Raw genomic sequence first — 27,445 nt, forward strand, 5'->3', positions numbered from 1 at the left:
ACGTTTAGTTTGGGTGACAATGCATTAAGATAAGCACGACAGGAACGGCTCCAGACGTGGGAACTCCTCAACGATTTACTTCACGCCTTCACGCACATGAGCTTTTTTGTCACGCATTGAACGAAATAAGATATCTCTGACAACAATAATATCTTGTGTCAAAAATGTAATTTTGAAACAACTTTATTTTGTAGTTTATGGAACTTTATTTTTATTTTGTTGACATTATAATCAGACAGTGTGTCCAATATTATTGTAATGTCTGACATGGAGCCATTCTAATAGCAGATTCATTTTATCGGAGTCCCAAGTGGGCCGGCCAAATTATGTGTATTTGTTCGTGTTGCCTAAAGGCTGGAAGTTAAATTGTGAGACGGGTAACCTTAAGGCCTCGTGTACACTTTTGCCTTTGCACCTAACGCCCAGAAAAAAAAAACTTTTCATAGGTTGTATGTAAAACTACCATAGTGATCCTACTAATACATCGATAACATACTAATACTAATTACTACTAATTACATCGATAACATAGTTACTACAGGCGGTGAGGCCAGGCAACATCGTTACTTAAATAGTATTTTTTAAATATATTTAAGTATATACATCTTGAAAAATATGTTTTTGGTGACACTTGGTGTCGAATGACATCGAAGCGATGCACATTGTGGCGTAAATATTTCAGCGTTACGTACATTGGAGCGAAAACTTAATGAAGCGATACCCACCATGTCGAATGACGCCGTAGCGACGCACGTTGTGGCGAATATTAATTTGAAATTACATATTGTTTATTGTATGTAATTACGAAATTCATTATAATACTTCAGCGTATTAATTTACCACAATAACAGTTCCAAAAATCTTTTAATTTAATTATAACTACAACTAGAAATAATAATAGACAAAATTTAATAAAAATAAATATGATATTACTGAATATATATATAAAATATTAATAAATAAATATTATAGGACAAATCACACAGATATAAATACGTAGAAAGCAGTTCAGAGTCAATGCATGGGCGGTTGTATAAGCTTAGGGTCTAATCCTATTTCAGGAAAATCATATTTACAAGTGGATATATTTCTAAAACGTACAAGAAATGCTTTCATACTGAATGTGTTAAAGAATTTCTTAGATTTTAGTTACACTGTGATAGTGAGAAAAGCTTTATTGTGAAAACAGAATATATATTTTTCTACTTAAGTTGGCTGAAAAAAATCTAATCAAAATTGTTGCTGGTATGCAAGATATATTGAGTGTACTACATAGATAAATTGTTAATTAAACTGTTATACACAAACTTACAGAAAAACCGCACATCCTTATGAAACATTCGTGTGCTTTAGGGCATATTGGTTAATTAATACTTTGAATCTAGGATATTTTTGCTCTAGTGAGAGTACAAAAATGCCAATTTTCAGCGCAAATATTTTTTGGAAATAGGCGCGGGCCATCCATAGATGCGCTGGAGTGACGAACTGAATAAGTTCAACAAAGGATGGTGCGATATAGCACTGGACCGAGCGTCATGGAAGAAAGAGACAGAAGCCAACAAGTATTTTGCCCAACACTGAGACCATGGTTAATATATAATGTGTGCCAAAAATATTAGTGGGCAGCAGGACCTAATGCCCTATCGATATAATCATAAACAGATCGAACCATCTTCCTAAATGTCCCCCTCACTCGTTTCCTCACTTCCCCTAGAGCGCTGATTGTAGACACCTTCCTTCCAACTGGTTCTAGCTTCTGTGTCCGCAACTTGCTTCGTCGGTACACTTGTATCTCCACAACCAGGGCTAAAGCTGAAAAATGAAAAATAAAAAAAAAAACAAAAAACTAACTTTATATGTTTCTTAGCTTAGCGTCAGTTTATGCAGGATCAATTGGTTTATACTATTTCACACATGTCTCATCTATCTGTCTGTCTGTAATTGTATATTAAAAATAAAATTTTATTCATATCCGCCTACAAAGTTGAAATATTTCACGTTGCGAGTTCCCAATTTCAACAACGACGATACGATGATAAGCATGGCTTTGCATATTATAATTGTCCTGGGTGCTCCTGATCATGTCCCAACTAGTGATGACTGTAACAATATCTTCCTTACGACAATAAAAGTATAGGTCAAAATTGATGTAAATGAATAATTGCTGAGACAGATAAATGGATCGTAAAGAGGAAATATATAGTCATATTATATGTATATAAGTGCAAGAAAAAACCACATCAATCTGCGTATAAACCTGACCTGCCACGAGGTACCCGATGCCAAGCAGACAGAATGCTCCCCTCAACATGACCAAGGACACAGGCTCCAAACCCTTCGTTGATTCTGTTTGAGTCTGAAATTATAGCGTCCAATTAACACCAAGTGATTGATTGTGCTTTACCCGTGCTAGATGTCCAACCAATGGCTGGCCTGGGCCGGCCACAGCCTGTGGTTAGCCATTGGTTTTGCAGCCAGAAGCCGTTTTTGAGGAAACGCATTGAGCATTGAGCATTCTCTCGCTTGGAGTAAATGTAACTTTACATGATAGTACATTAGTTTTTATTACTGTAGTTCTTGATCAGTAAGTACAATGTATTATACAGAAGAAAAGTTGGAATACAAATTCAAGACTCCATCACATCATAGGTGGTATTTTCAAATGTAAAATGCAATAGTGGTATACCTAAAAAGGCTAAAAAAATGCATATTTAGTACTTGTGAGGCCGTTGGTGAGTCTCCGGAAATCTCGCTGTTTTCTCTGTCACTCTCTGTCACAGGCTCCGACCTTCTCGATTGTTCTGGAAGGTTCTTGTACTCGTCGGTTGTCATTTTTGCAAGGATGCCAGCTTCGAATAGTGTCATTACCCTAAAATATAAGTTACATAAGACCGAAAGCGACGAAACATAGTTGTAGTATAGCTACAGTTCTGAGTATCATCATCATCACTTTCCATTAAGTATTGCTGGAATGGGGAGGCCATAGCTAGGCTTACCCCTTCGCTAAAACGAAAGCAAAACGCACGCGTCATAAGCACGGGTAATAAAACTACATGGACTCGGATTCCTAGCTAGATCAAGTCGACCGCGCGAGGGAATAAATAGCAGCTGTCTTGCCGCGTTCTTAAATTTTCTACCGTAAAAAGGAATTAAAGTAATGAAACTTCCAAAAAAACGTGGTGTTATATTTCTCAATTGATTGCATTTTTATCATATTATTTCTATGTTACAACATCTAAACACACATTTCACATATTTTATTAAAAATCCATTGTTTACAAATGTCTCGCCCTATGGTTAGGTTGCCCAAGGGACACTTCAAAACATTTCAATTCTGACTTTCACTTATTTGCGAGATTTTTTGTTAACACATATTTTAATAGAAGATAATGTAATACGAGTATAATGGAATAGATTGTACTAGCGTACATAAGGCCGTCTTCTGTACATTTTTCTAGTTTTCTTATCCAAATTTGTATCTTTTATCTTGTTATTGGTGCAATAAAGTGTTTTTATTTACTTATAAAATTGCATCCAGCAGACATACAGAACAATATCTAATAAACAAATCACAAGTCATAAAAGAAACAAAGTACAGTCATCCGCAAATGTATGTTTGGATCGCTTGACAGCTGAGCCACTGTTAACATCGTCTCTGTGTTCTTTAATTTATTAAAAATATAAAATCGTGCAAATAATAGCAATAAGTTGTTTAATATTGTTCAGATATTCTATAATATCATTAAAACATAAAATTTGGTATCTAAGTGTAGTGTTAAAGTGCTTATTTTCAATAACAAAATTTTAACGTTCACAGTGACATTTCCCTTCAAAATTTTGCTAACTGTTAATTATTCACAAAGAACTGGACTTTTTAAACGTACAATTATCTTGAAATTTAACTGTCTGAGACTGTAAATAAGTGTTATTGTGACTTAGGTGTATAAAATAAATAGAACAAAAATTGTGTTAAACAAGACGCGCGTAAATTCGTCATTGCTGCTGACGACGCCACGGCTGTACGGAGAAGTAATCACTGGATTTGGTTTGATAAAGCATCGAGATAAGGTCAGATCCATCCATATTACATATAAATTATTGAATATTATAGCCTATAGCACACATAGAAATACGATTGGAGTTCATTGTTCAATCACGGATTTGCAATTTTATATTTTTTCTACCCACACATCTAAAAAACAGAAACTGTTATATTGGTACACAATTGAACGAAATAATACTTACATATATTTTTGATGCAGTTTACTAGAATTTACTTTGTATTAAAATTGAAAGTAAAGGATCTAAAGTTATAACAAACATATTCATTATCATATTTTATTTATTTCTGGACTAAGGTCGCCATCAATTGGCATAGTTAGAATAACACTAATATTCATAATATTAATCAATTATCTATAGTTATAAGAATAGATTTTGTGGTTAAAGCCTACCTATTTCATAAATTAACTCTGTTTTTATATATATAAATTTAACAATTTTATTTGAAATGAACTTCTTAGACTCGTTTCGTCGCAGGAAATCTGACTCAGAGTGTCAAACTGATGATATATTCGTGTCAAACTTAGAAATAGATAATAATTCAAGTAATACCTTACCAAGCATATCAGTTGAGGAAGGAGATGAAATGAAACAGTTAAAGGAACGTTTGGCCACTGTTCAGTCAGAATTACAATGTGCGCAACAGGAATTATGTAGGCTATATCAAGAAAATAGTAAATTAAAACGTGCTAACAAAGAGTTACAAAATTTATGTGATGCCAATAATAGCAATGCTAGTAGTCCTGTTACTTTGCGTAAAACATCGCCGAAAAAGAAAAACAAAAAACGTAAAAATAAAACTCAAACAGTTTCAGATGAATTAGAGTCACAAAAAATTTCAAGTGACATAGAATTAACAGAATCCTCAAAAAATCAATGTGAAACAAGCTCCAAAAGTAGTAACACGAAAATAAAAAAAATGGAAAATAGAAACAAAATATGTATATTAAGCAGCAACAAACAGAATAAAATATTTTCAATTGCTAGAGAAACCTTAAAAACATATAACATATGTCATTACCTTACTACAAATGGCAACACTAAATTATTACTAAAAGACATCAAATCGAAATTGACACATTTTAATAAGAATGACTACTGTATTATTATGATCGGAGATGAAGATTTTAAAAGTACTAAAAATTATTTTAATATCATATATTACATTCGAGATATGTTACAACAATTGACACATACCAACATCATTATTTGTCTTCCCACATACAAATATAGTCAAATAAATAATATGTTTAATTGGAGAGTTGAAAATTTTAATAACCTATTATATCTGGATGTACATAGTCATGGATATGCTTATATATTAGATTCAAATAAAAATATAGGTTACGATTATTCAACATTCCTGTTACGAACAGGAATTGTAACTAATAATGGAATGCGCATAATATTTAATGATATTAAAAATCTTATTAAAGATATAGATTACAATAATAATCAACTAGAAAATAATACTCCAGAAGAGGATTCTTCATTTTTTCGAGACTAAGGCTTTGTACATTTTACATCAAAACATTGCAGGGTTATTAAATAAATCTGATGAGCTTTGCATTATTTTACAAGAACTCATTGATAAGAAAATAGACGTAGACATCATTTGCATAACTGAACATTTCATGGAGACTGGATACGAGACCTTCCTAAACTTACATAATTATAATTTAGCTGCTTGTTATGGTAGAAATAATTCCAAACGAGGAGGAGCGTGTATTTTAGTGAAGAAAGAGCATAAGTGGAGAGAAATAAATGTTAAAAAATATTGTGTTCCTAGTACATTCGAGTGTTGTGCGGTTGAGTTAATTGATTATAAACTTAATATTCTTTGTGTATATAGGGTGCCAGATTATAAAAATATATATGATTTTTTCCAAAAGTTGGAACAAGTCTTAAACGGTATATCGAAATGTAGTCAAAAACAATTAATAATTGCTGGTGACTTTAATATTGATAATCTGAAAAATACTAAGGAAAAAAATGAATTTGAATGTATATTAAATAGTTATGATTTAAAATTAGCATTGAAACAAGTCACTAGACCAGTAAGCCAGACATGTATTGATAATTTTGCTCATAATTTCAAAAAGAATTGTATAACGGAAGTGTTAGATTTCGGTCTGTCAGATCACACAGCTCAGCTTATTAAATTGCCTATTATAAAAACTGTAAGATTTAAGTTTTGGCGTAGAACAGTGCGAGATTACAGTGTCGAAAATATTAATAAATTTATAGACTGCATAAAACGCTTAAGTTTTTCGGAAATATATAATACGGTGGACCCCAATATTGCGTATCACAGTTTTGCAGAAGTTTTTATATTATTTTATGATTTATGTTTTCCTAAAAAACGGATTATAGTCAATGTCTATAGAAAACAATCTTGGATTTCCAAAGGATTAAGAAATTGTAGTAAAAAGAAAAGAAGTCTTTTGTGGAAGTTTAGAACAAAGCCTACTCTTAATAATAAAATAAATTACAAAAGATACACGAAACAGTTTAAAAAAATTATTAAATTGACAAAATTAAGTCAAAATAATTATAAGATAATGACGTCCGAGAACAAATCAAAAACCACATGGCAAATTATAAATCAAGCTAGACTAAACATACCAAAAGAAACAATAAGTCGAATTAAAGTTGATAATCACTATATAACAAATCCAGAGGAAATAGCTAATTCATTTAATAATTATTTCATTGACAAAATCAAACCAGAAAAAAGAAGTCGAGCCAATACCATATCTGCTATTACCCATAGACAACATTCAATGTTTATGGCACCATGCTCACCAGAGGAAGTTTATAAAATTATAAAAGAACTTAAAAATACGGATAGTGTTGGGTATGATGGTGTTTCAACCAAAATACTCAAAGCTGTAAATGAACATATATGTCATCATGTTAGTCACTTAATAAACCTTAGTATAGAAGCTGGTGTTTTCCCTCAAGACTTAAAAACTACCATAATTAAACCTTTATTAAAAAAAATAACAAAGAACTAATGCAATATTATCGACCTATAGCTTTAAATTCTATATTTTCAAAGGTTTATGAAAAACATTTTTCCAACCAATTAAACGTCTATTTTGAAGATAAAAAAATTTTGTGTAATGAACAAAAGGGGTTTCGTCGTAATAAAAATATAAATATGGCCATCTATGATTTTTTGAAAATTGTATTAACTGAAGTTAACATCAGAAAACCCATATGCTCTATATATTGTGATATGACACAAGCTTTTGACTATGTTCAACATGACATACTATTACACAAGTTAGAAGCGTACGGAATTAGGGGTAATGTGTTAAATTTAATAAAATCATATTTATCTAATCGTAAACAGTTAACAGAAATTTCAAAATTCAATCCTAAAACACAATCGGAACAACATTACTTATCAACTGAACGTTCTGTATTATATGGTGTTCCACAAGGTAGTGTGCTTGGGCCCCTTCTTTTCATAATATATATTAACGATCTTCCAAACACTACCAAACATAATATGACTTTATTTGCGGACGATAGCACGGTAACAATAAAATGTAATGATGTAAATATTTATCAATTAGATATTAATGCAACTTTAACATGCATAATTGAATGGCTTGATAATAATAATTTAAAGATAAATCTTGACAAAACCAATATAATGCATTTTAGTCAAAGACCGCTTGATACGGAAAATTATAAAATAGAATATCAAGGCCATGTGTTGAAAGAAGTTGATTCAACAAAATTTCTAGGGCTAACTATAGATTCTAAATTAAACTGGAAACCCCATATAGATGGTCTTAGTAAAAGACTTAGTAGTTCGGCGTTTGTACTATTTAAACTCTCAAATGAATTAAACATAAAAGCGCTTCTTACAGCTTATCATGGTTTAGTGGAATCAATACTTAGATATGGAATAATTTTTTGGGGCAATTCGACGGATAAGGATATAGCTTTTAAAATGCAAAAACGCTGTATTCGCGCAATGTTTAGACTCCAAAGCACTGATAGTTGTCAGCCGTTTTTTAAAGAACACAAAATTCTTACACTTCCGTCACTTTACATACTTGAGGTAGCAACATTTGTGAAAACCAATGCTCATTTATTCCCTCGTCTAGCTGATGTTGTATTGAGGAATCATCGAGATATCTATCGATTATGCATGCACCCATCAAAAACTGCTTTACTCGGTAATAGCATAGTATGTATGGCACCGAAAATTTACAACAAAATTCCAAATCAATATAAAAGCTTAAATTTAAATCTATTTAAAAAGCACCTCAAGTCTTTATTAACTGATAAATGTTATTATACTTTAAATGATTTCTTTAATGATAGACTCGGATAGAATTTAGGGCTAGTATAGTACATTATAGTTCATTATAGTTTGTTTTGGATTTGTAGTGGATAGCATGCTCCTCTTTATTTAATTATATTTGCATACCTATATTCGGTAAAACGTGTAGGTCTAATTCATTTTGACTATTTGTACTCATGTTTTTGGCAAATAAATGTTTTCTTTCTTTCTTTCTTTCTTTCTTTCTTTCTGTAGTTACCTGCATGGAAACTTGCCACGGTAATTGAGGGTGAGTTTGCAATGAAAGTATAGGTTGATGTACCGTTGACTGTACATGTACATTCACTCACACGTTATTGAAGGTTTCAAGATAAGGGCAGCCGATCTGCAGAGCTATCGCGGAGTACCGAGTGTATAGCTTCTCGCTCAAGTGGAAATTGTGGGATCCTGAAAGGAAGGATTAGAATTTACGTCTTTTCTACTACCTAATGCCAGTATACTCTCTTGTGTTCGCATGTTCCCGTTTTCATTCGGAGCTGTGACGTCCCGCGAAGAACCGGGTTCAGCGTAAACAAGTTTTTTTTACAAAAATGTTATATTTGCCACAAGCTTTTATTGTTGTCAGAGAGATCTTGTGGCATTTAATGTCCGACAAAAAGCACATGTCCGTGCTGTAATCCGTTGAGGAGTTCCCTCGTTGGGAGCCGATCCTGGGTGCACCATTGGGTCATGCTTATCATAATGATGCTTTGTCATGGAAACTGAAGCGACGTGGAAAATTTCAACTAGGGAAGTAGGATAAATCTAACTTGCAAGATTTTATTATAGACAGACATAGGGACAGTTGAAACTAAATTTTAAAAGCTTGTACTTAGAAATAAAACTAAACATGTTGAAAACTTGGCTATATTTTACAATCATCTGGCGTCAATCTTCCTTGGGAATACTCATTGTTCCATATCAGCTGTCAAAGATATGTGTCTTTTAATCGCCTTGTACGATATCCACGGGAGGATAAGGCGTACCACGTTACTGATGCCACTTCACCATCGGCCATTATTATGACAATGCAATCCATGCGTTGACGTTCCATGGATTATGATCATCATCATATCGAGTGTGTTATATTGCCAACACTAGTGTTAGATTTCATTAAAGTCGCCTAAAGGCATCTGACATGACTTTAGGACTACTTAACGCCATCTAGGGGCAGGTAGTCGCATACACACTAGTGAACTAAACTGTCCACCAGTGTGCAGGTTTCCTCACGATGTTTTCCTTCACCGAAAGCAAGTGGGTGGTCTATGAAAAATACTATGTATAAGTCAGATTGGTATACAAAATCATATGACATGAATAGGAGACGAACCTGAGACCTTTCGATCCACAGGCGGGCGTCTTAACCATTACACTACCACCGCTTCAAACAACCTATTTTTAATTTGTTACTTCAGGCTTCATTTTAGTTAAGCAAGAGTCAATTGCATTTTCTTTCAATGTAAATAAAAATTACTCAATATATAATATTTTATATTAAACCCGGGAAGTATATTATATTACTACGTCCTGCACGTTCTTTGCACTCGGTCGCTTGAAAAATGAGCTTTTAAGTCCAGCCAAAGCTTAGGCCATCTTTCTATTACGCCCCATATTGGACGATATTTCTGAAAAGGTCCAACAAATTAGCTTTGAAAGGTCAAAGGCTACGTTTAATACGTGAACTGAACTATTACTAGTGCGAAGTGAATAAATGATCGTTTTAATGAAAGGTCAAAGTTTGAAAAGGTCAATCTATAGGGCAAGATTAGATTTAGGATTATGACAAGAATATAACAACCATAGATAAAAGAATTCTTGAGTAGACAATTTGGAAATTTTGGTTGGTTTCCTGAGAGAGAGACAGACAAAATGCTTTTGCAATAAGATTATTCATTTCAAAATGGGTGTTTTAAGTTGTCAATACTTGCCATCATAATAGCCATATAGTGATGTAAGATTTTGACTACATATTTGATGCAAACTACCCCATTAGATACAAACATTATTACGAGATTAGGGCTTCACTCCCGTGGGAATTTTTGTGTAAAAAGTACCTGGAATAATACACATACATAATAACACATAGGGACGTGTTATTCCAGGTTATATTCTACCCGTGTACCAAATTTCATAACAATCTTCGAGTAGATTTTGCGTGAAAGTATAAACATACACACATACATACTCACAAACTTTCGCATTTATAATATTAATAGGATTGTTTGTTATAATTATGGGCAGTTTTCAGAAAATAATCTATTGTTGCTTTAACTTGAAGTTTGTGAGAAGTGGGAAAGTGGACATTGAGCTCCAACGCTACGTGGCTGTCGATGAAGCCTGGAAAGTACTGATAAGAGAAATAAATAATTGCTATAGGAAGATATGGCAAAATGCAACCGTCTCGTAAGAGCCCATCAAACCAATATTGCTATTCTCAATTGTATGCTTTTTAACTAGGTAAATAATTATATCTTTACAAATAAATGTAAGTTTAACATACCAAACCTCTCAGTGTCATAATACAGAGTCTCCCTGCCTCCCAAGATGGCGACGCGTCGGCGGGACAGCACCAGACGGACCCCTACTTCCACGCTGCGCACGCGCTGGACGCGTTGTCGCCGCATTAGTTTAGCGAGACGCCCGTATACGCCTGTCCCATTCTAAAATGTCAAAATATGTCATGAATGTTGTACTAACACCTGTTTTAAATAGATCAATCTAGCGTAATTTTATCAAGTAGATATATTTTAAGTAAAATTTATTTTGATATGCTTAACTATCTCACTTACTATCACTAATATATCTCATCAAAACTCATCCAATAATGCTCCTATAATGCTATTTTTACGTGAGAGAAGTAGAAACAACTGAGCACACTGTCACATTTGTAACATTAAAATCGATTTTATTTTATCCTATGCCGTCCTCCCCATCCACCATGCATGATTTTGTAACAATTTAATTTTCATCATAAATCATTTTAATTAATGCTGAGAGCAGATGGAGATTAACTCATACTTAACATGATCCAGCTAAAAATAGTTCGGTGTCGCAGAGCGGCGCGTCGTTACTTCCAAGTTTTGGTACAATAAAACCCCACAAGGGGACTGTACAGTACATATACAAAATTCTATCACTATTATCACTAAGATACTGAAGACCATTACCATTAACGAAAAACTTATGTTCTTTGAAATAAGAGCGAAAATACACATAGGTAGCTTGCACAGTACAGTTGCATGTCAGATACCGGTACGTATGACTGTTTACACATGTAAGTAGCTGCGGTATGCTTAAGTCCGCCATCTAGCACGTCACACGTGCCAGCTACTAGCATATTTCCAGCATAACAAACTATTTGGTACGCGGATATTTACATAGGTTTAAACAATATGCGACGCTAATTGTGTGAGCGGTGTCTCAAGAATGTGCCACGTGATGAGATTCGATTTCGTATGCCTTTTATTCGAGAGCCTACTTTCTCTACGATAAGTTACCATAGGATAAGTTTATTTCTTCTTATCTTTTACTTCAATATTCATAATAAGCCGATTAGCAGAATTAATTAACACAGCAATAAAATTTCTGTACGATAGTATTTATTCTGTGGCAGCGCGATGTGGAACAAGATTATCGTAATTGGTTTAATCCGAGTTCTAGCGAGATCCAACACCGATACAAGCTTAAACCGCTACTTATACTACAAGTCTGATACAGCTTTACATAATCTTCGATTCGCAATTTCATATTTTTATGTCGTTGACTATATTACTTGTTTCAAAGATTTGTCTAATTAGTAGGTAAATGAAGGAAACAAATGTCTGAATGTTATGCCGCTTCTGTCTGGTCCAGGCAAAAGGGGCAAACTAAAGTAGTGCTGGTTTGTGGTTTACATTCATGATATCCGTGCCATAGGTCTGATAAGGGTGAGTTGCACGATTAAAATCGGCGTTGACATTTAGAGAAAATTGCGTATCTTGCGTTTTTCTATGCACGTTACGGCTAACATCAAAGTTGACGGTGCAACCCACCCTAAGTGTACGAAACCCGCGCTAAGTGGACGAGAAAAGCTAAGAAACCGATAACTAGGTTCTGACGCTTTATGATGAAAGGGATGGGAAATGCTCAGATATGAGATAGAGACAGAGAGAGAGAGAGAGAGAGACCCACCTCCAAAATAGTCAATGAAGAGCTATGTCGCTCCACCACTAGCTCGTACCCATAGTCCCTCATAGCTTCTTCCAAGGCTTGAAGAGTTCCTATTGGCTGTTCCCTCGCCGGCCTTGCTAGAAGGCTGGTCAGGTTAGCTGAGTACATGTCTCCAATGACGTACGTAGCTCCGAGGGAAACCAGGACGGAGACTAAGCGAGCCTTGTGCGTCTTCGATGGCTCTTTCGTAGAAGCTAAAATATAAAAAAATATAAGAATACCTAGTAATAGAATAGTAATAATGTATATGCCATGAGCATAAATGGAGCTAAATTGAACTAAAGGCGAGTTCTGGAGAATATATGCAATAAAATGAGTGAGATTTCACTGTTTAGAAGGGTAATTCAAGCAGCCCAAGCCGCGGGCAAACGCTTCTTCTCTTTTATAGTCGTATTCCTCATGGCTGAGAGTCGTGGTCATTACGTGGAATAACGACTTTCATGGCACAACTAATGGAATAGTTTGCTATTGCGTTGTCCATTTCACACACAAGTTGATAATCAGAGTGTAGGTTTCCTCATGATGTTTTCCTTTATCGGAAACAAGTGGTGGTCGTGAGAACGAACTATACATGAGTCAGATTGGTATAAAATGTGTCACGATTCGACCTTGGGACCTTTCGCTTTAAAGCAAAAGCTTGTATTACTATAATTTGTTCTATTAGTATAGAAATCACTTGTGTTATATTGTAGCTATTATGATGATATCCTGTTAGATTCTGCTACATATGTATATAATAAACGTGAAACTTTACTTAGCTCTATTCTGAATTTCGAATCTAAACAAACTGACTAGCGTGCACATTCACGTACACAAAAACTAGATAGATACCGCATATTAATTTATCTGCTTGCATAAAAGTCATGTTATTGTCAAATTTTTCTAGAATTTTTCTGACTACATATTTACTGAAGAAGTTGAAGAACTTTAAATATTAAGCAATCATTAACAATACAATACAAACAGTAAGAAGCTAAAGTAGAAAAGCGAACCCAAGGCTCCGATGCTCAACAGCTGCAGAAGAAATCGGGATAACGCTCAGAAGAGAGAGAGAGAGATAGAGATAGAGATTAAATATTGGTACAAAATAAATAATTACGTAAACCGTTATGCCACAGTAACGGTTTTTTCTTAAAAAATATGTCATTACTAGGGCTATCTGATGTCTAGAAAATTTCGAGAGACGCAGCTAATCAATCACAGTGTGCCATTGTGACGCAACGATAACCACACCTCAATGTGATTTGTTCGCTGAGTCTCACTTCGAATCGATTCGATAGTGAGAAGTTAAATGCAAACCCGCATTTCGCCCTAATAGGTAAGGTGAAGTACGTTATATACAACAAAGTAGCTTATCGCTGTCCGTCTGTCCCTATGTATGCTTAGATCTTTAAAACTACGCAACGGATTTTGATGCAGGTTTTTTTAATACATAGAGTGTATCTCAGTTGGGGGTCTATAATTCGCAAAGCAACGTTTAGCTCGACGGCGACGTGACGTCATATGCGTATACTAAAAATTGTTTATAGTTCATTGCTGTGTCCATTCATCTAAATATCTGTGGTGCTTCACACTAGCGGCAGTAAGCGAGCATTTCAGTCAGTATTTGGATACCATACTGGATTAGAAGCTGAGAACACCGAGCGTGGATGTTTTGAAAGTGTCTTCAGTTCGTAGAAAGACGTCGGTAATGTTTGTTTGGAATTGTGGATTATACTATGATTATATCCTACTTCTTATTGGGATAACGTGTTAAGACTGTTATGAAAACTATTGTCTTTGCTAATATAGAAGTTGAAATATTTGAAAATGAAAATGCCTCATATGTATTTTTTTTGTGCAAATGCTCTGTCTCTTTCTCCAGCTATATTATTTTTCGTTTGTGAATATTATGGATAGATAATAAAGAATTTCATGTTAATTTATTATGCGATAGTATTTTTTAATTTTAGATCAATATAAAAACAAAAATGTAAATATTAAGAAGTCTGTAAATATTAAGAAGTTGTGAAAACAAGTCATAAAATTGACTAAGCCCTTTGAGATTAAGACGTTCCATTAGATCTCATAATTTTTAATGAAAATAATAGCAATAATAGTTGTTAGAATTATTTCACGGAATTAAGGATTGTTATAAGACTAGCTGGACCCGAGGCTTTGTTCTTGTGGGAAATATAGGATAAAGTTAATCTGTGTTATTCTAGAAGCGATGGTGGTCCAGAAGCGTGGTCCAGTGGGCAAGACCATCCGCCTATGAACGAAAGGTCCCAGGTTCGAACCCTACTGATGCTACATGATTTGTTGTAAACCAATCTGACTTATGTTTAGTAGTTTTTTATTTCATTATTTGCTTCCAGTGAAGGAAAATATCATAAGGAAACCTGCACTCTGGTTGATAATTTATCACCTAGTGTTTGAAATGGAGGAGGCAATCGCTAACCACTCCATTAATATTGCCAAGCCTTCTGTGTTTCATTCTATTTAATGACCACGACAATGACCATGACGAATACGACTGTAAGGGTGTGTTATTCCAGAATATATAGGATTAGTTTCATCACAAAAAAACTCACATTGTCTCAAAAATAAGGTAGTGGTGAACCAACAGCAGTTGTTGAGGAGATTCAGCTGGTTCCGACGGCGTCGCTGCCAGAGAGACGGAGCGGCGATGACGAACCATAGAGCAGGACCTGTGACGAGGATTGTTGCGCACACCAGGGGCCAGACCTAAAGGAAAATATTAACTGGTGTCTATTGTTAACAGTTGTACGTATTGGTGTTTTCTATTATGAATATGATATAGGATGCGAATTACAGTGGGTGTAGTGACACCCAAAACAGACTATGCCTACAAAAAAAACCAATTTGACGTCGCTTTTCTCTCTCTTTCTCTCATATGAGCGTTATCTCGTTTACTTCCTCAGCCGTAAAGAGTATTCGCCCAGGGCCTTACCTATTTTTCCTCCACTTCGAGCGGTCATTGGCATCCTTTGTAGTCAGACTAGGTCGCTATTTTCATTGAGCATGTAGGCTACGTGTTTTGCATTATTTTTTATGGTTAATGGACCTAAATTTAAAGTATCATATTTCCATTTTTCATTGTCGCTTTCTACTTTTTAGCTTCAAATAAGATGAGTGGTTACCTCCCATCGGAAAGGCCTGATGATAGCAAGCGTCTCGCTGAGCCTGGCGGGTGCATGAGTGAGGAATGCCCCAGAGTCAGCTAGCGTTAGGAATGAGAACTCCACAGCTTGCAACCTCTCCCACGTCATTGTCACGTCTCCCACGAAGAAATCTGCCTTCTGATTAATTGAGAGTACACACAGATAGTTTGTGCTCGAGCTAACATAGTTTTTAAATAAATAAACAATTGTTATTTCAAATAATAATAAGAACAGCCCGTGCGTAAACCCATCTCTAAGAGTATATACACATTTGACTAACTAGATGAGTAAAAATAATATGGCTTTATATGACAAGAACAATGACACTTTACTAAAGCACAGACGTTATTTATTTACGTATTTATTTTAATCGTAAATTACTTGTTAAATGTTGAATCATTCTCATTTCGTACTTAGGGTAATATAATATAATTATTTTTCATTAAATACTTGATGGTTGGTCTATTAATTAGAAAGAGGAGATGCAGTAGAAGTTGCCTACTACTGCAAGACCTTTTTGACATTCCAAAGATAGTTTTGTAACAAATATAATACGCTTGTGATATGCAAAAAGTAGATTGGAAATTAACAAGCACGTTATGAGTGTAAAACTTACACGTTTCCAAATCAATCCGAGGGTACCTTTGAAGGTTCCGTTGCCTGATATGCTTGAACCCTGACTCCGGTCTGGTGGATCGTAATATTTATATCTGATACAAAAAATATAATTTCACTTTTACATTTTATATAATATTATATACCTATAAATGACAGGTATTTAACGCGCATATACATCTTCTAAAAGGTGTGTGCGCGATTAATACCAGTCGTTTAATATATTAACAATATAATTATTTAATATTGAGTGCCAAAACCATCAGTTATGTTATATTTTTGAATTCCCTATCTAACTTGAGCGAGTGTTAAGTTTGACTTATCCATGTGTCTGTCCTAGGCATCGTAGCTGTACAAACCGATTTTGACCTAGTTCTTTATTGTTTAAAAAGTAGCAAATTCGAAAATAACAAGTCAGACTCGTAATCGAAAAACTAATAAATATACCGCAAATAACAAAATCTGGTACTATACAAGTCTACGTTTTAGAACATGTTACTGATAGAAACAAAAATTATTGCTTCTTTATTTTTTTGCACTTCTCGCCGCTTTCTTTACATTACTTATGGGTTATTTCTAACAGTCAATCGACAGAACCCACAGTCGAACGAGATCAAAATTTGTAAATTTTATAAGTTCGCCTATTACAATTTTTGTAATAAAGTTAGACAAATAAATAGACTAAACACTTACTTGAAGTTGAGTTTGTTAGCAAGCAGTGCTAGTAATTTGTCGTCTCGACCTCCAGTGACGTTCACAGTCGAGTCGTTGTTGTACTTCACGAAGTGCCACGGAGGCGCCTGATGGAAAACGACACTTTTCTCACTGACAGTTCGATCTATGAAAAATTTTACTTCCCTCTGTGTGCCAGTATTTCAGAGTCTCTTCTATTCTGTCGGCGAATCGTTGGTAGATGAAGGGTTCTGTCGTTGAAACGCCCAATGTCGAAACATTCTGTCAACGAAACGTTCGTAGACGAAGCAATTGTCGGAGAACAGTTTCAGACTCGCCAGTATTGGATTGTATGTATATTGTTACAAATACAAATAATTAATACTACGTATACTACCTAATGAGTACCTATCTTCATTAACTTACATGTAACACAGGGACATCAAAAACTCTCCCCCTGAAATCCTCATACACCTTATAGGCAGGGGGCAGCACAGGCGATTTGTACAGGCGACCAGACCACCAGTTGACAAGAGAAAGGTAATGGAGGCGGTTTGGCGTCGCTTGGTTGTAGTATACGCGGAAACTGAAAAATCACAGCGACAAATGTTGTGAAGCGGGATGAGTTTGATTTGAAGATCGATAAAATGTATTTACTCCTATGTTGAAGTAAAACGGAGACGCCTAAATCGATTTAAATAATGGCTAATAATAATGTTGAAATAGTGTATGAAATTTACTAATTTTACTCAATATAAACTAATAGAAGACTTATAGAAGGCCTGCCCGCGCTAATTAGTGTCATATAATTTCTATATTAAAATTATAATGAATCCAAAATTAATATGAAAAATTCTAAATCATAGACATAATAACAAATTGTGCATTCATAGCATTTTCCAAGCAAACATAAAATTATTCCAAATCGATTCATCAGTTTTGGAGCTACGATGCACATATCGACACACAGACTAGTTGAAGTTATAACACCAAACTGTTCGCGTCGGGGGTAGAAAAATGTAATATAAATATTTCGGAAATAGAACAATCAAGCCGAGACCAATGCCTATCAGAATTAACCCGGAAAAAAGCGTAACCATTTCTCAGACGATAAATTGTATATTTTCTTTGGCGTTCATAAAATATGTTTTGGCCAACTCTCAATCGGCGTTCGGGCCAATCGAATTACAAAGTACGTGATAGTCCGGACCTTTGTATTCTTCGTACGGGTTTATTGGGCTTCGTTGGAGGCAAAATGTAATTTTTAGAAATACCCCTAGGCGGCTTGCTGCCCAATCAGCTGGCGATGCTGGCGCGTTTTAAAAAAAAAAACAATATTCTGCCTTCCGGCCTGTCGAATCAAAACAGAAGAAACACAAAACAAAATTCTGAAAATACAAGATTTTTTGAAAATCGAATTGTTGACTTGTTGAACAAGAACGTCATAATCATAACTATACTTTACATAGAGCACTGTCCTGAATAGACAGGGGCGTATTTAAAAAAATATACTTACCTTAAATTTCTGTAAGAATTTATAATTTCGATGTTGATTTCGAAGATTCCACTCCAAATACGAAAGTATTATGTTAGTGTATTATTAGAGTGTATTGTTAGTGTATTATTAGAAAGTATTATGTATACATGGACAATTCACAAATATTTTTTTTAGAACTGTCAATCCTTCATACTTTAGAAATTAGTTTTTTTATACGATCAAGTCTTAGTTATGATAACTTTGACAATTTTACAATTTTACAATTGTATATTGTTTGTAGCTGCACTTTGCACATGCAATTTACATTAAATTTCGTAGCTTTAAGTTAATATTGATGAATAGAAATGCATTCATTAACAAGTGACATCTACAAATAAGCAATAGGAGATTGATGATAAGTGCAATATTGGTATGGCCCAATGCATTTATCATGATTACCGATCATTAATTTACCATATGATTATCTGATGAATAGTCTATTATTTTAACATCCGTCTATTTTATCCATTCGTCAAAAATGTAGCGACAAAACTTGACAAAGAATAAATCATTGAAATTCAAGACATGTTCAATTCAAAGGATAATATACATCACTCGTTGTCGTAGAAAAATATTTAATACTAGGTCTATTGCAGACTTCCAAAGTGCAGCGCTTCTAAGCCACATTTGAGAAGCAAAATTTTCCGAATTGCACAATATAAATGCACATAATTTCGTATAGTGTGGTTACAATTATGGAGAAACCATATTGACCTTAATATAGATTTGTGTCCACAATATATACTTAGAAAGATATAAAATTTATTTGTAAAAAGGAACAACACACACACATTCTAGATACAACAAAAACACAGAAAAAACAAATACAAAAATATGATAAAGAAACGTAAAGTGTCTCTTGTGGTGTGTTTCTTACACGCTTTTCCTGGGGTTGGTAATGACTGCTACCCTCATAGCTTCTCTCATGGTGTTCAGAAATTTGTCGGAGATGAACCCCCTGGGCCAGAAGAAGATGTACAGGATCGTTCGATGGATTAGATTGTTATCCGTTAACTGTGTATAAGAAATATTGACACTTCACACAATGCTTTTCGATCATATATATTATGATAGAAATGTAGACCAGTCGTTTGAATGGCTAACTTACTCTTATCTATGTCTATAAATAATTAGTTCTTTTATATACTTCTCTATATTTTTATGGTGCATTAATGTCTTTATTGTATATTGCCGTTATGTGGAACAAAGATGCATCTAACGTTTTTGACGAAAATGACTTATACACCGATTTGGAATCAGAAAAATGAGACGCATCAGCTAATATTTTTAAAGCCGAAAACAAACATACATAACCTTATTACAAAATAGGACGTATTATAATTGTTGACGCCCACTACCCCTCGGAGGTCTCCGTTTGAATTTTATATAAGCCCTGACTCCTATCTCAAAGTAAATTTTGGAGATTTTTTTTATCTGCCCACGTTGTTGCCGGGAGCCAAAGAAGCAAGTCGTAAAGAAGTTTAAAATTAGTTCAATGAGAATGTTGAAGAAGAACCTACTCATATTATGAATGCGAAAGTTTGTGAGGATATATGTGTCTATTGTATGTATGTTTGTAGTACACGGGTAGAATATAACCTGGAATAACACATAGTATATTTTTTATTCCGAAATTCCCACGGGAGCGAAGTCACGGGGCGCAACTAGTAATTTATAAAAGAATACAAATATAATGCTTGCTTGCCTCCACTAGTATATTTTCACACTCATGCGATTCGCAGAGAATGAGACTTGTTCTCTCTTCAGATATATCCAGGGCCTTTTTCAGGAAACCATAGTACTGAAAAATACTTTTGATTTAAATGATGTATTATATATGTAGTCGTTCAATTCAAAAGGGACCTTATGGTACCCGGTACTTACGCCATTATTGCCGATGTTTTGTATTGAAACAACGGCAATAAAGACCTAAGTGCCAGCCGTCATAAGGTCCCTTTTGATTTGGACGATGATGAACAGATAATCGGGTCCGTAATGTAGAGGTGCGTTCCAAGACTGGAATTATCGATGTAGGCGTCAAGACGCGAATCTCAAATGGACTGGGCTGGAAATGGAATTCAAAATTCTTTAGTCAATTTAGGATGATATACTTGACAGAACGACATGGAATTGCGCAAGCGTCTACACAGCCAATCACAATTCCACACAAAAAAGCATAAGCGTCACGCTGTGTACTATATTATAAAGAGATATTTTTGTTTTAATTAATAAACTCAAAACTATAATTTTTAAACTTTCACTTAATTATAATTAACGTCTGGAAAATAAAAAACGCATGTACACATTTAATACCTGTCGTTTAGTATATAATTTAAAACTACTAAGCCGATTTTGATGAATTTTGTCACAGAGACGTAAAATTCAGGAGTAACATAGGCTGTTTTTTATGATGGTTTTACCCGAGCGAAGCCGGGGCTGGCCGCTAGTGTGCAATATGACCTTATGTCGTCTTATTTAATTGCTAGTACTTAATTGAATTTTATAATTGACAGTTGAGACTCAAACAATTAATTGACATTCAAGTACGTGTCTCAAACAGTTTTAGAATAGAGTTGACCCGTGTAATTGTTGAAAATCTACATTTCAATTTATTAAGTATGTAATTAGCATGAATTGTGGAGCTAAAACGTTCGAGTGGCGGCCATTGCTCTAAAAAACAATTAAATTGTCGTGTATTAAAAGTGTGAACAGAAATTGTAGTCATTATTTTTATAAGTGGGACGATGAATGTGTTCTTTTAATGAATTTATAACGAGGCGGGAGGACGAATTTTCGGGGGAAATTTGATTTCAGTTGGAAATTGTAACAGTGTAGATTTATTAGCCTGCAGCTTGTGAGTAATATTAAGAATAACATTGACATATTGCCCAGTGACAAATTTGAACGTATGGAACATATTTGGGTGTCGCAATAACAATAGTACCGAATCAATAATAACCTTATTTACTTTTGACACATTTGAAAGAATCTGTTGTTGAAATTCCCTTTTGTCAATTATAAATACAAGCATTTAAAATTATTGTGTACCCTAATAAACTGGTAACGCAAAAATAGTAAAAAGTTTACTAACCTTGCTTTTATTTGCTTCCGTATGTATGTCCAAGTTAATTACCTGAATCTTATGTTCGCTTAACAGGCAAAACAGCTCGAACATGTCACTTGATCTAAAACAAAGAATACAAATATTTTCGAGTAACTAACTTCGAGGAGTAAACCTGGTCTCCGACGCGGTTGAGGAAGAAACCGGGCATAACGCGTATATGAAAGAGAATGGCATTATTAGAAACGACTCAGACATATAGGATACTACACACGGTTATATTCCCGCGGTCAGGTCAAGATATAACTTAATCTATTTCAGATTGACCAGGGTCTTGGATGTTTATCATAAATGCTAAACTCACAATATAGTATAGTTGAGTTTAGTATGTCATTAGTTTTGAGTTTTAGAACTAACTCAATCCGTGTATTTTCCTTGTATTTATTATTTATTTATAAACATTATTTTTGTTAATGAATAACAATGGACGGCCTACGGCCCACACAAAGCAGACACATATTTGTGATCACGTGTATTTGCCCGCACTGGGAATCGAACCGAGGACCTGCAGATATCGAACTGGCGTGATAGCCCTACGTTACGGAGGTTGTCAACTCGTGTATAAATTAACTTGTATGTGCTTGTACGTTCGTAAAAAATCGTAATGTTAATTATAAACAGCTTTAAATTCAGATTACCTTATATTAGTAGATTCTCCTCTAACCACAGTTATAGTTTTCGCAGGCAAACCCTCGGCTATATCCTTCAACGCCAACGTAAAACCATCAGGCAATCTAGTCATAGTATCTGATATTATATCCTCAATATCGAAAAAGCACTGGCCAGTTTTTAAATAACAAAATAAAACTAAAAAATTTCCAATTTTCAACATTTTCCACGAAATATTTACGTATTAAATGCAAAATTTTATTTGACTAAAACTTCAACAATTTGCACAAACAAACTACTAAACAAAATATTGCTACTTCATATAAAATTGAGTTAAATGATATTTTATGCTGTATTCTGTTAATTTTTAAATACCACGAAACGCGATTGTACTCAGAATTCTTCTCATATTTATTACGTAACAAAATTCGAGTATTTGGTGGAATCGAGTCTTGAATAAAATCGAGTCAATATCGAATTTGTGGAAAGAAATATCCAAAAGAATTTACGTTACTTTCGTCGGACGACCGAAATGTTCTGAAATATACTCGTGAAGATTATTGAATTATGTGGTACACAGAGTAGGCATTAATAGAAGAGGCGACGAAATTACACTTAGCATGGATACCTATCCAACCGTTGAATTCACATAAGTTAAATGGTCACCATACCTTGTATGGTGCTATTATGTTTATTTCTAATTATGCTGGTTAAAAAAGCACTAACCTCGCACATAATATAAAATACTTTTCTTTTGTTATTCTACAATCGAAGTTATCTCGTTAATAAAAAAATAAACTGCACTTATATACTTTTTTAACATTAATTAGAATTTGTAATCTATGTTGTACATACATTTACAAAAATATGATAATGGAGGACTTATCCCAGGAAGGGATATTTTCCAGTCAAACAAACATTCGATGTCAATAACAATAGGCAATGTATTTTAGAAATAAAGGAATATCCTATCCCTTTATTTGTCTCATATGAAAATAGAAAATAGAAAAAGTAGGAGGCTCCAACGCACAATGGCTGAAAAAGAAACAGGAAATCGTTTTCCTGTTTCTGTAGCCGTTGAGCGTAGGGTTTTAATACAGTTATTTCTTCCTAATTCCTTTTTAATTCCTGTTTGAATACTGTTATTTTATATATCTGCTTGTAACAAGTACTTAAACATTGAAAATCACCAACGAAATTTCCACGAAACAAACCATTCAATAAATATTACATTCAATTATTCAAAATAATATTCGCTGCAAATAAGCTCAGAAAATATCATTATATATTATATTTATTTATTTTATGGGTTCAGATGCGTAGAATTGGATATTAAAAAAGTATGATATTGCTTTCTATTGGGTGGTCGTTGTTGTGTTAAAAAATCTATATCCATTAAAGAAAATCAATTGTGTTCTCGAAAATGTCTTCCTTGAAATTTTCTCAAAGAAATTCCCATAGGAAAACTTTTCGATATTTTCATAACTAATTTCTCTGACTAGCGAGAAAATATTTCGAACAATAAAATTATTCATAATATGTTTTCCATTCGTGTATTCTCGAAAAACGGCAATGACACACGGCTGTGCCCTTGGGGTTAATATTTGAGATTATATAACTGTGCCTTTGACCGTGCTCAGATTAGGCACAGTCTGTGCCTTCTGTACTGATTTGATCTAAGTAGATGTGCATCGTCCTAAATAACCCTTGAGTGGCTGGGTCGTAGGATTGGCATTTGACGAGGTAAGTGGCTACTTTTCATCGGAAGGGCCTGCATGACCGATGGTTTAAAAGCTTTACCGTGTAGCCTTCGAGCCGTAGCCCTATGGGAATGGATACACGTAAATATACGAGTCTATTTATTCGTGTAATATTATGTATGCAGGATTTTGATTAGTATACAATGTGTTAGTAAGTAATAAATAAAAATATAACGAATTATTAACAAAATATAGATATTGCACTTTTATTTTATTCTTTTTATAACATATAAATATTGACATATGAATCGTATTAGTGAATGAAATATTTGTGTTTAAAATTATTTATTTCTTAGAATAAATACATTACAATCGCACCTATTGGCAGCTGCGGGATATCTTCTTCATAGTCGTTCCTCATGGCTGAGGGTCGTGGTTATTACGTGGAATGAAACACAACAACTTTCTTGGCATTATTAATGGAGTGGTTTGCCATTGCCTTCTCCATTTCACACACAAGTTAATAAGAATCAACCAGTGCGCAGGTTTCCTCATGATGTTTTCCTTCACCTGGTGACCTTCAAGTGGTGGACGATAAAAACTATATATGAATCAGATTGGTGTACAATGTCATGTGGCACGAGTAGGTTTCGAACCTGGGACCTTTCGATCCACAGACGGGCGTCTTAACCATTACACCACCACCGCCAACGCTGCGGGATATGGCATTTGATTAATAAAAGTTATTACAATTTTTTGTATAGTTTGTTTCTTGTGTATATAATATAGTAGTATTTTATTACTATTTATGGACATTATATAGCATTTAAAAAATCTGAATATTTCCTTACCAAATGTGCATTTACAAATTAAGTATAAATAAATACACATGACTACAAAGCCTTCTATAGATATATTTAATCACTGCTTGATATATTTTATTAAGCAGTTCCTGGGCTCTGATGTTCAATAGCTGCGGAAACAACCAGAAAAACTTTATGACGATAGAGTTTGATATATTTTATTTAAAAAAAAAACTATATAATATTATTTCTTATATTTAGCCTGAAATTATAAATGTCATTCACTTTAGGTTCATATTGCAGTACCCTTCACTCGCTGAGTTGTCAGTGAGTTGTCAGTTAGTTGACGTCATCACCTCGAGGGGCTCCGCTTTGACCCACATCCACAAACAATGCGTGTTATGACTCCCTGACTAGTGATTGATGAAGGTGTTACATACTATGATCGCTCCTTATTAATTAAGTATATCTGTCCACACTTTCAGACAATATAGGTTGTGTATAAAATCCTCACATATTAAAAAACAAAGTGATGTTGTCATGTAAAAATGTTTATGTTGTCAGTCTGTCTGTCTGTTCGTGATAAACTCAAAAACTACTGCACGAATTTTCATGCGGTTTTCACCAATAGGTAGTGTGATTCCTGAGGAAGGTTTGGGTATATAATTTATTACGTTTTTACCCGAGCGAAACCGAGACGGGCCGCTAGTAAAATGTATAAATGCAATCACATTATGAAACACGATAGTCAAACTGATCATTTTTATTTTATGTATGGTAAAATTTAGTATTTTTTGTTCTCATTAAAGTATAATTAAAACGCTTTTTGACTCCGATATTAGTGACGTCACTTGTGCCTACTGTCATACAAGTCCTATTTTTTTTTTTAACATATAGGAACAAAGTGTCTGATTTAACTTGATGGCAAGTAAACTAAACCCTTTCATTCTTCGCTTGAATATTATATCGAGTTTAAGAATTGAGGGAAGGTAGAGAAGAAAATGACTTACTTATTTTCTCTACTTCTTTTCTTTCTCTACTTTCTTCTTTCTTTTGTTTGGCTTTTTCAATCTGGCGGACAGTTTGCGCATTTTATGTTTTTTTTTTTGCTCATAGACCTGTACGCTATGAGATAATACTATATTTATTTGCGTTAATATAAAATCTTGAAATCGGATGATAATCGCTCATTACTCGTATAATTTTATTACGTTCCTATCGGAAAGTCGCTGTACTTTGGCTATATTATATTAATTACTTTGCACGCCAATAAGCACTGAAGATCAATTATTGGAAAACCTTCCGGGTGAATCGTAAAAAACATTATTAACCTGCCTTATGGAGCATAGAGGAAATATATGTAGAGACAAAGATTTATTGCAGACATCGATTGCACAGTGATATTTGATTTGGCGCTACAATATGTATTTTGAGTTTGTTTTAAATATTTTGTCGATTGAGTCTGTCTAGTAACATATTGTCATTTTTATGTGTTAGAATTATTTAAATATAAAACCATGAGTTGGACTTTCGCACTTAAGAATTCCATATATTTTTTATATATAATGAAATTTAGATTTGTTCCTACACACATGTGTTGTAAAACCTGGATTCTTGATAAAATTCACGATTTAAGATTAATTGGAAGTACGCTATAGGTTTTGATTCCAGTATCTCAAAATCTCAAAATACGTTTTGGCCGTGAAAAAATCGTAATCAAAAGATATGTCTTTGATTACGATGGTTATTTCACGGCCAAAAACACGAGTATTTGATTTGAAATTTCAACTTGACATTACGCAATGCTGTGAAATAGAAAGAAAGGGTTGAAAGAAAAACAGACAGACGAACAACGGAGCGATCCTATAATGGTTTCTTTTACCTTTTTAGGTACGGAACCCTAAAAATAATTTCAATAAAAAGTTAATACTGACTTTGGAATTTTTGTACATTGCCGCGAAAACATAAGTTTAATTAACGATTAAAAACTTTTTGCCACCACTTTATTAACTACTATTCACACAACAGTATTTGAAAAATATATTACGTTTTTTAAACTTTTGCCATGATAAATCATATCAAGCTTAGGTTCTGGTTACAGTTACTGTCCTCGAAGGTAGTCGGGCAAGAATTAGTTCATCCGATTTACGATATTTTCCGAGGAAATTATGACTATGGATCTTTAAGGGCTCCATCGATTTCAGATAATGTTTTCAGGAAGATTGCGAAGTAAAATCTATAAAAAGTCAGATCAGATCACCCTAATAATGCTTTAAAACGTACTTTCCTTTCTATGTTTTTTTTTTATTCACAAAGTTTTATTGAAACCAATGGAAAATAAATGTATTATAAGTTATTTGTAAATGCGGCAGTGTAGACGTGTGCGTGGGCGTTCGTAATGTTGAGTGATTCAGGATTTATAATGTTCCAAAATATGAAAAAAAAAATAACACAGGCAGGTTTAAATACTAGAGTTTTTACAGCTCTAATAGATTAGAGAGAAGGATAGATCCTTCTCTCGCATGTATGATAGGAATGTGTGTAGTCATATAACATCGCCCTTTACATCTAATTTGGAATTTACGTTTCTTATTTTTTCTAGTTATGAAAG

At 34.0% G+C, this 27,445-nt stretch overlaps 1 protein-coding gene across 1 annotated transcript; it reads right to left on the bottom strand.

Annotated features, from left to right (window-relative positions):
- Positions 1-910: 910 nt before the first annotated feature.
- Ir40a (Ionotropic receptor 40a) lies at positions 911-22,848 on the bottom strand. Its single transcript, XM_053746890.1, has 15 exons — positions 22,361-22,848; positions 21,693-21,786; positions 20,307-20,402; positions 19,479-19,615; positions 17,491-17,650; positions 17,086-17,192; positions 16,394-16,487; positions 15,757-15,915; positions 15,187-15,340; positions 12,575-12,807; positions 10,905-11,064; positions 8,716-8,812; positions 2,719-2,869; positions 2,263-2,356; positions 911-1,812 (listed from the first exon to the last, which is right to left on the bottom strand). Exons 1-15 carry the CDS (start codon positions 22,552-22,554, stop codon positions 1,616-1,618), a joined length of 2,127 nt encoding a protein of 708 aa, XP_053602865.1. The 5' UTR covers positions 22,555-22,848; the 3' UTR covers positions 911-1,615.
- Between the last annotated feature and the right edge of the window lie 4,597 nt (positions 22,849-27,445).

Source organism: Plodia interpunctella, chromosome 6 (genome assembly GCF_027563975.2).
Source record: "Plodia interpunctella isolate USDA-ARS_2022_Savannah chromosome 6, ilPloInte3.2, whole genome shotgun sequence".
NCBI classification, from domain to species: domain Eukaryota; kingdom Metazoa; phylum Arthropoda; class Insecta; order Lepidoptera; family Pyralidae; genus Plodia; species Plodia interpunctella.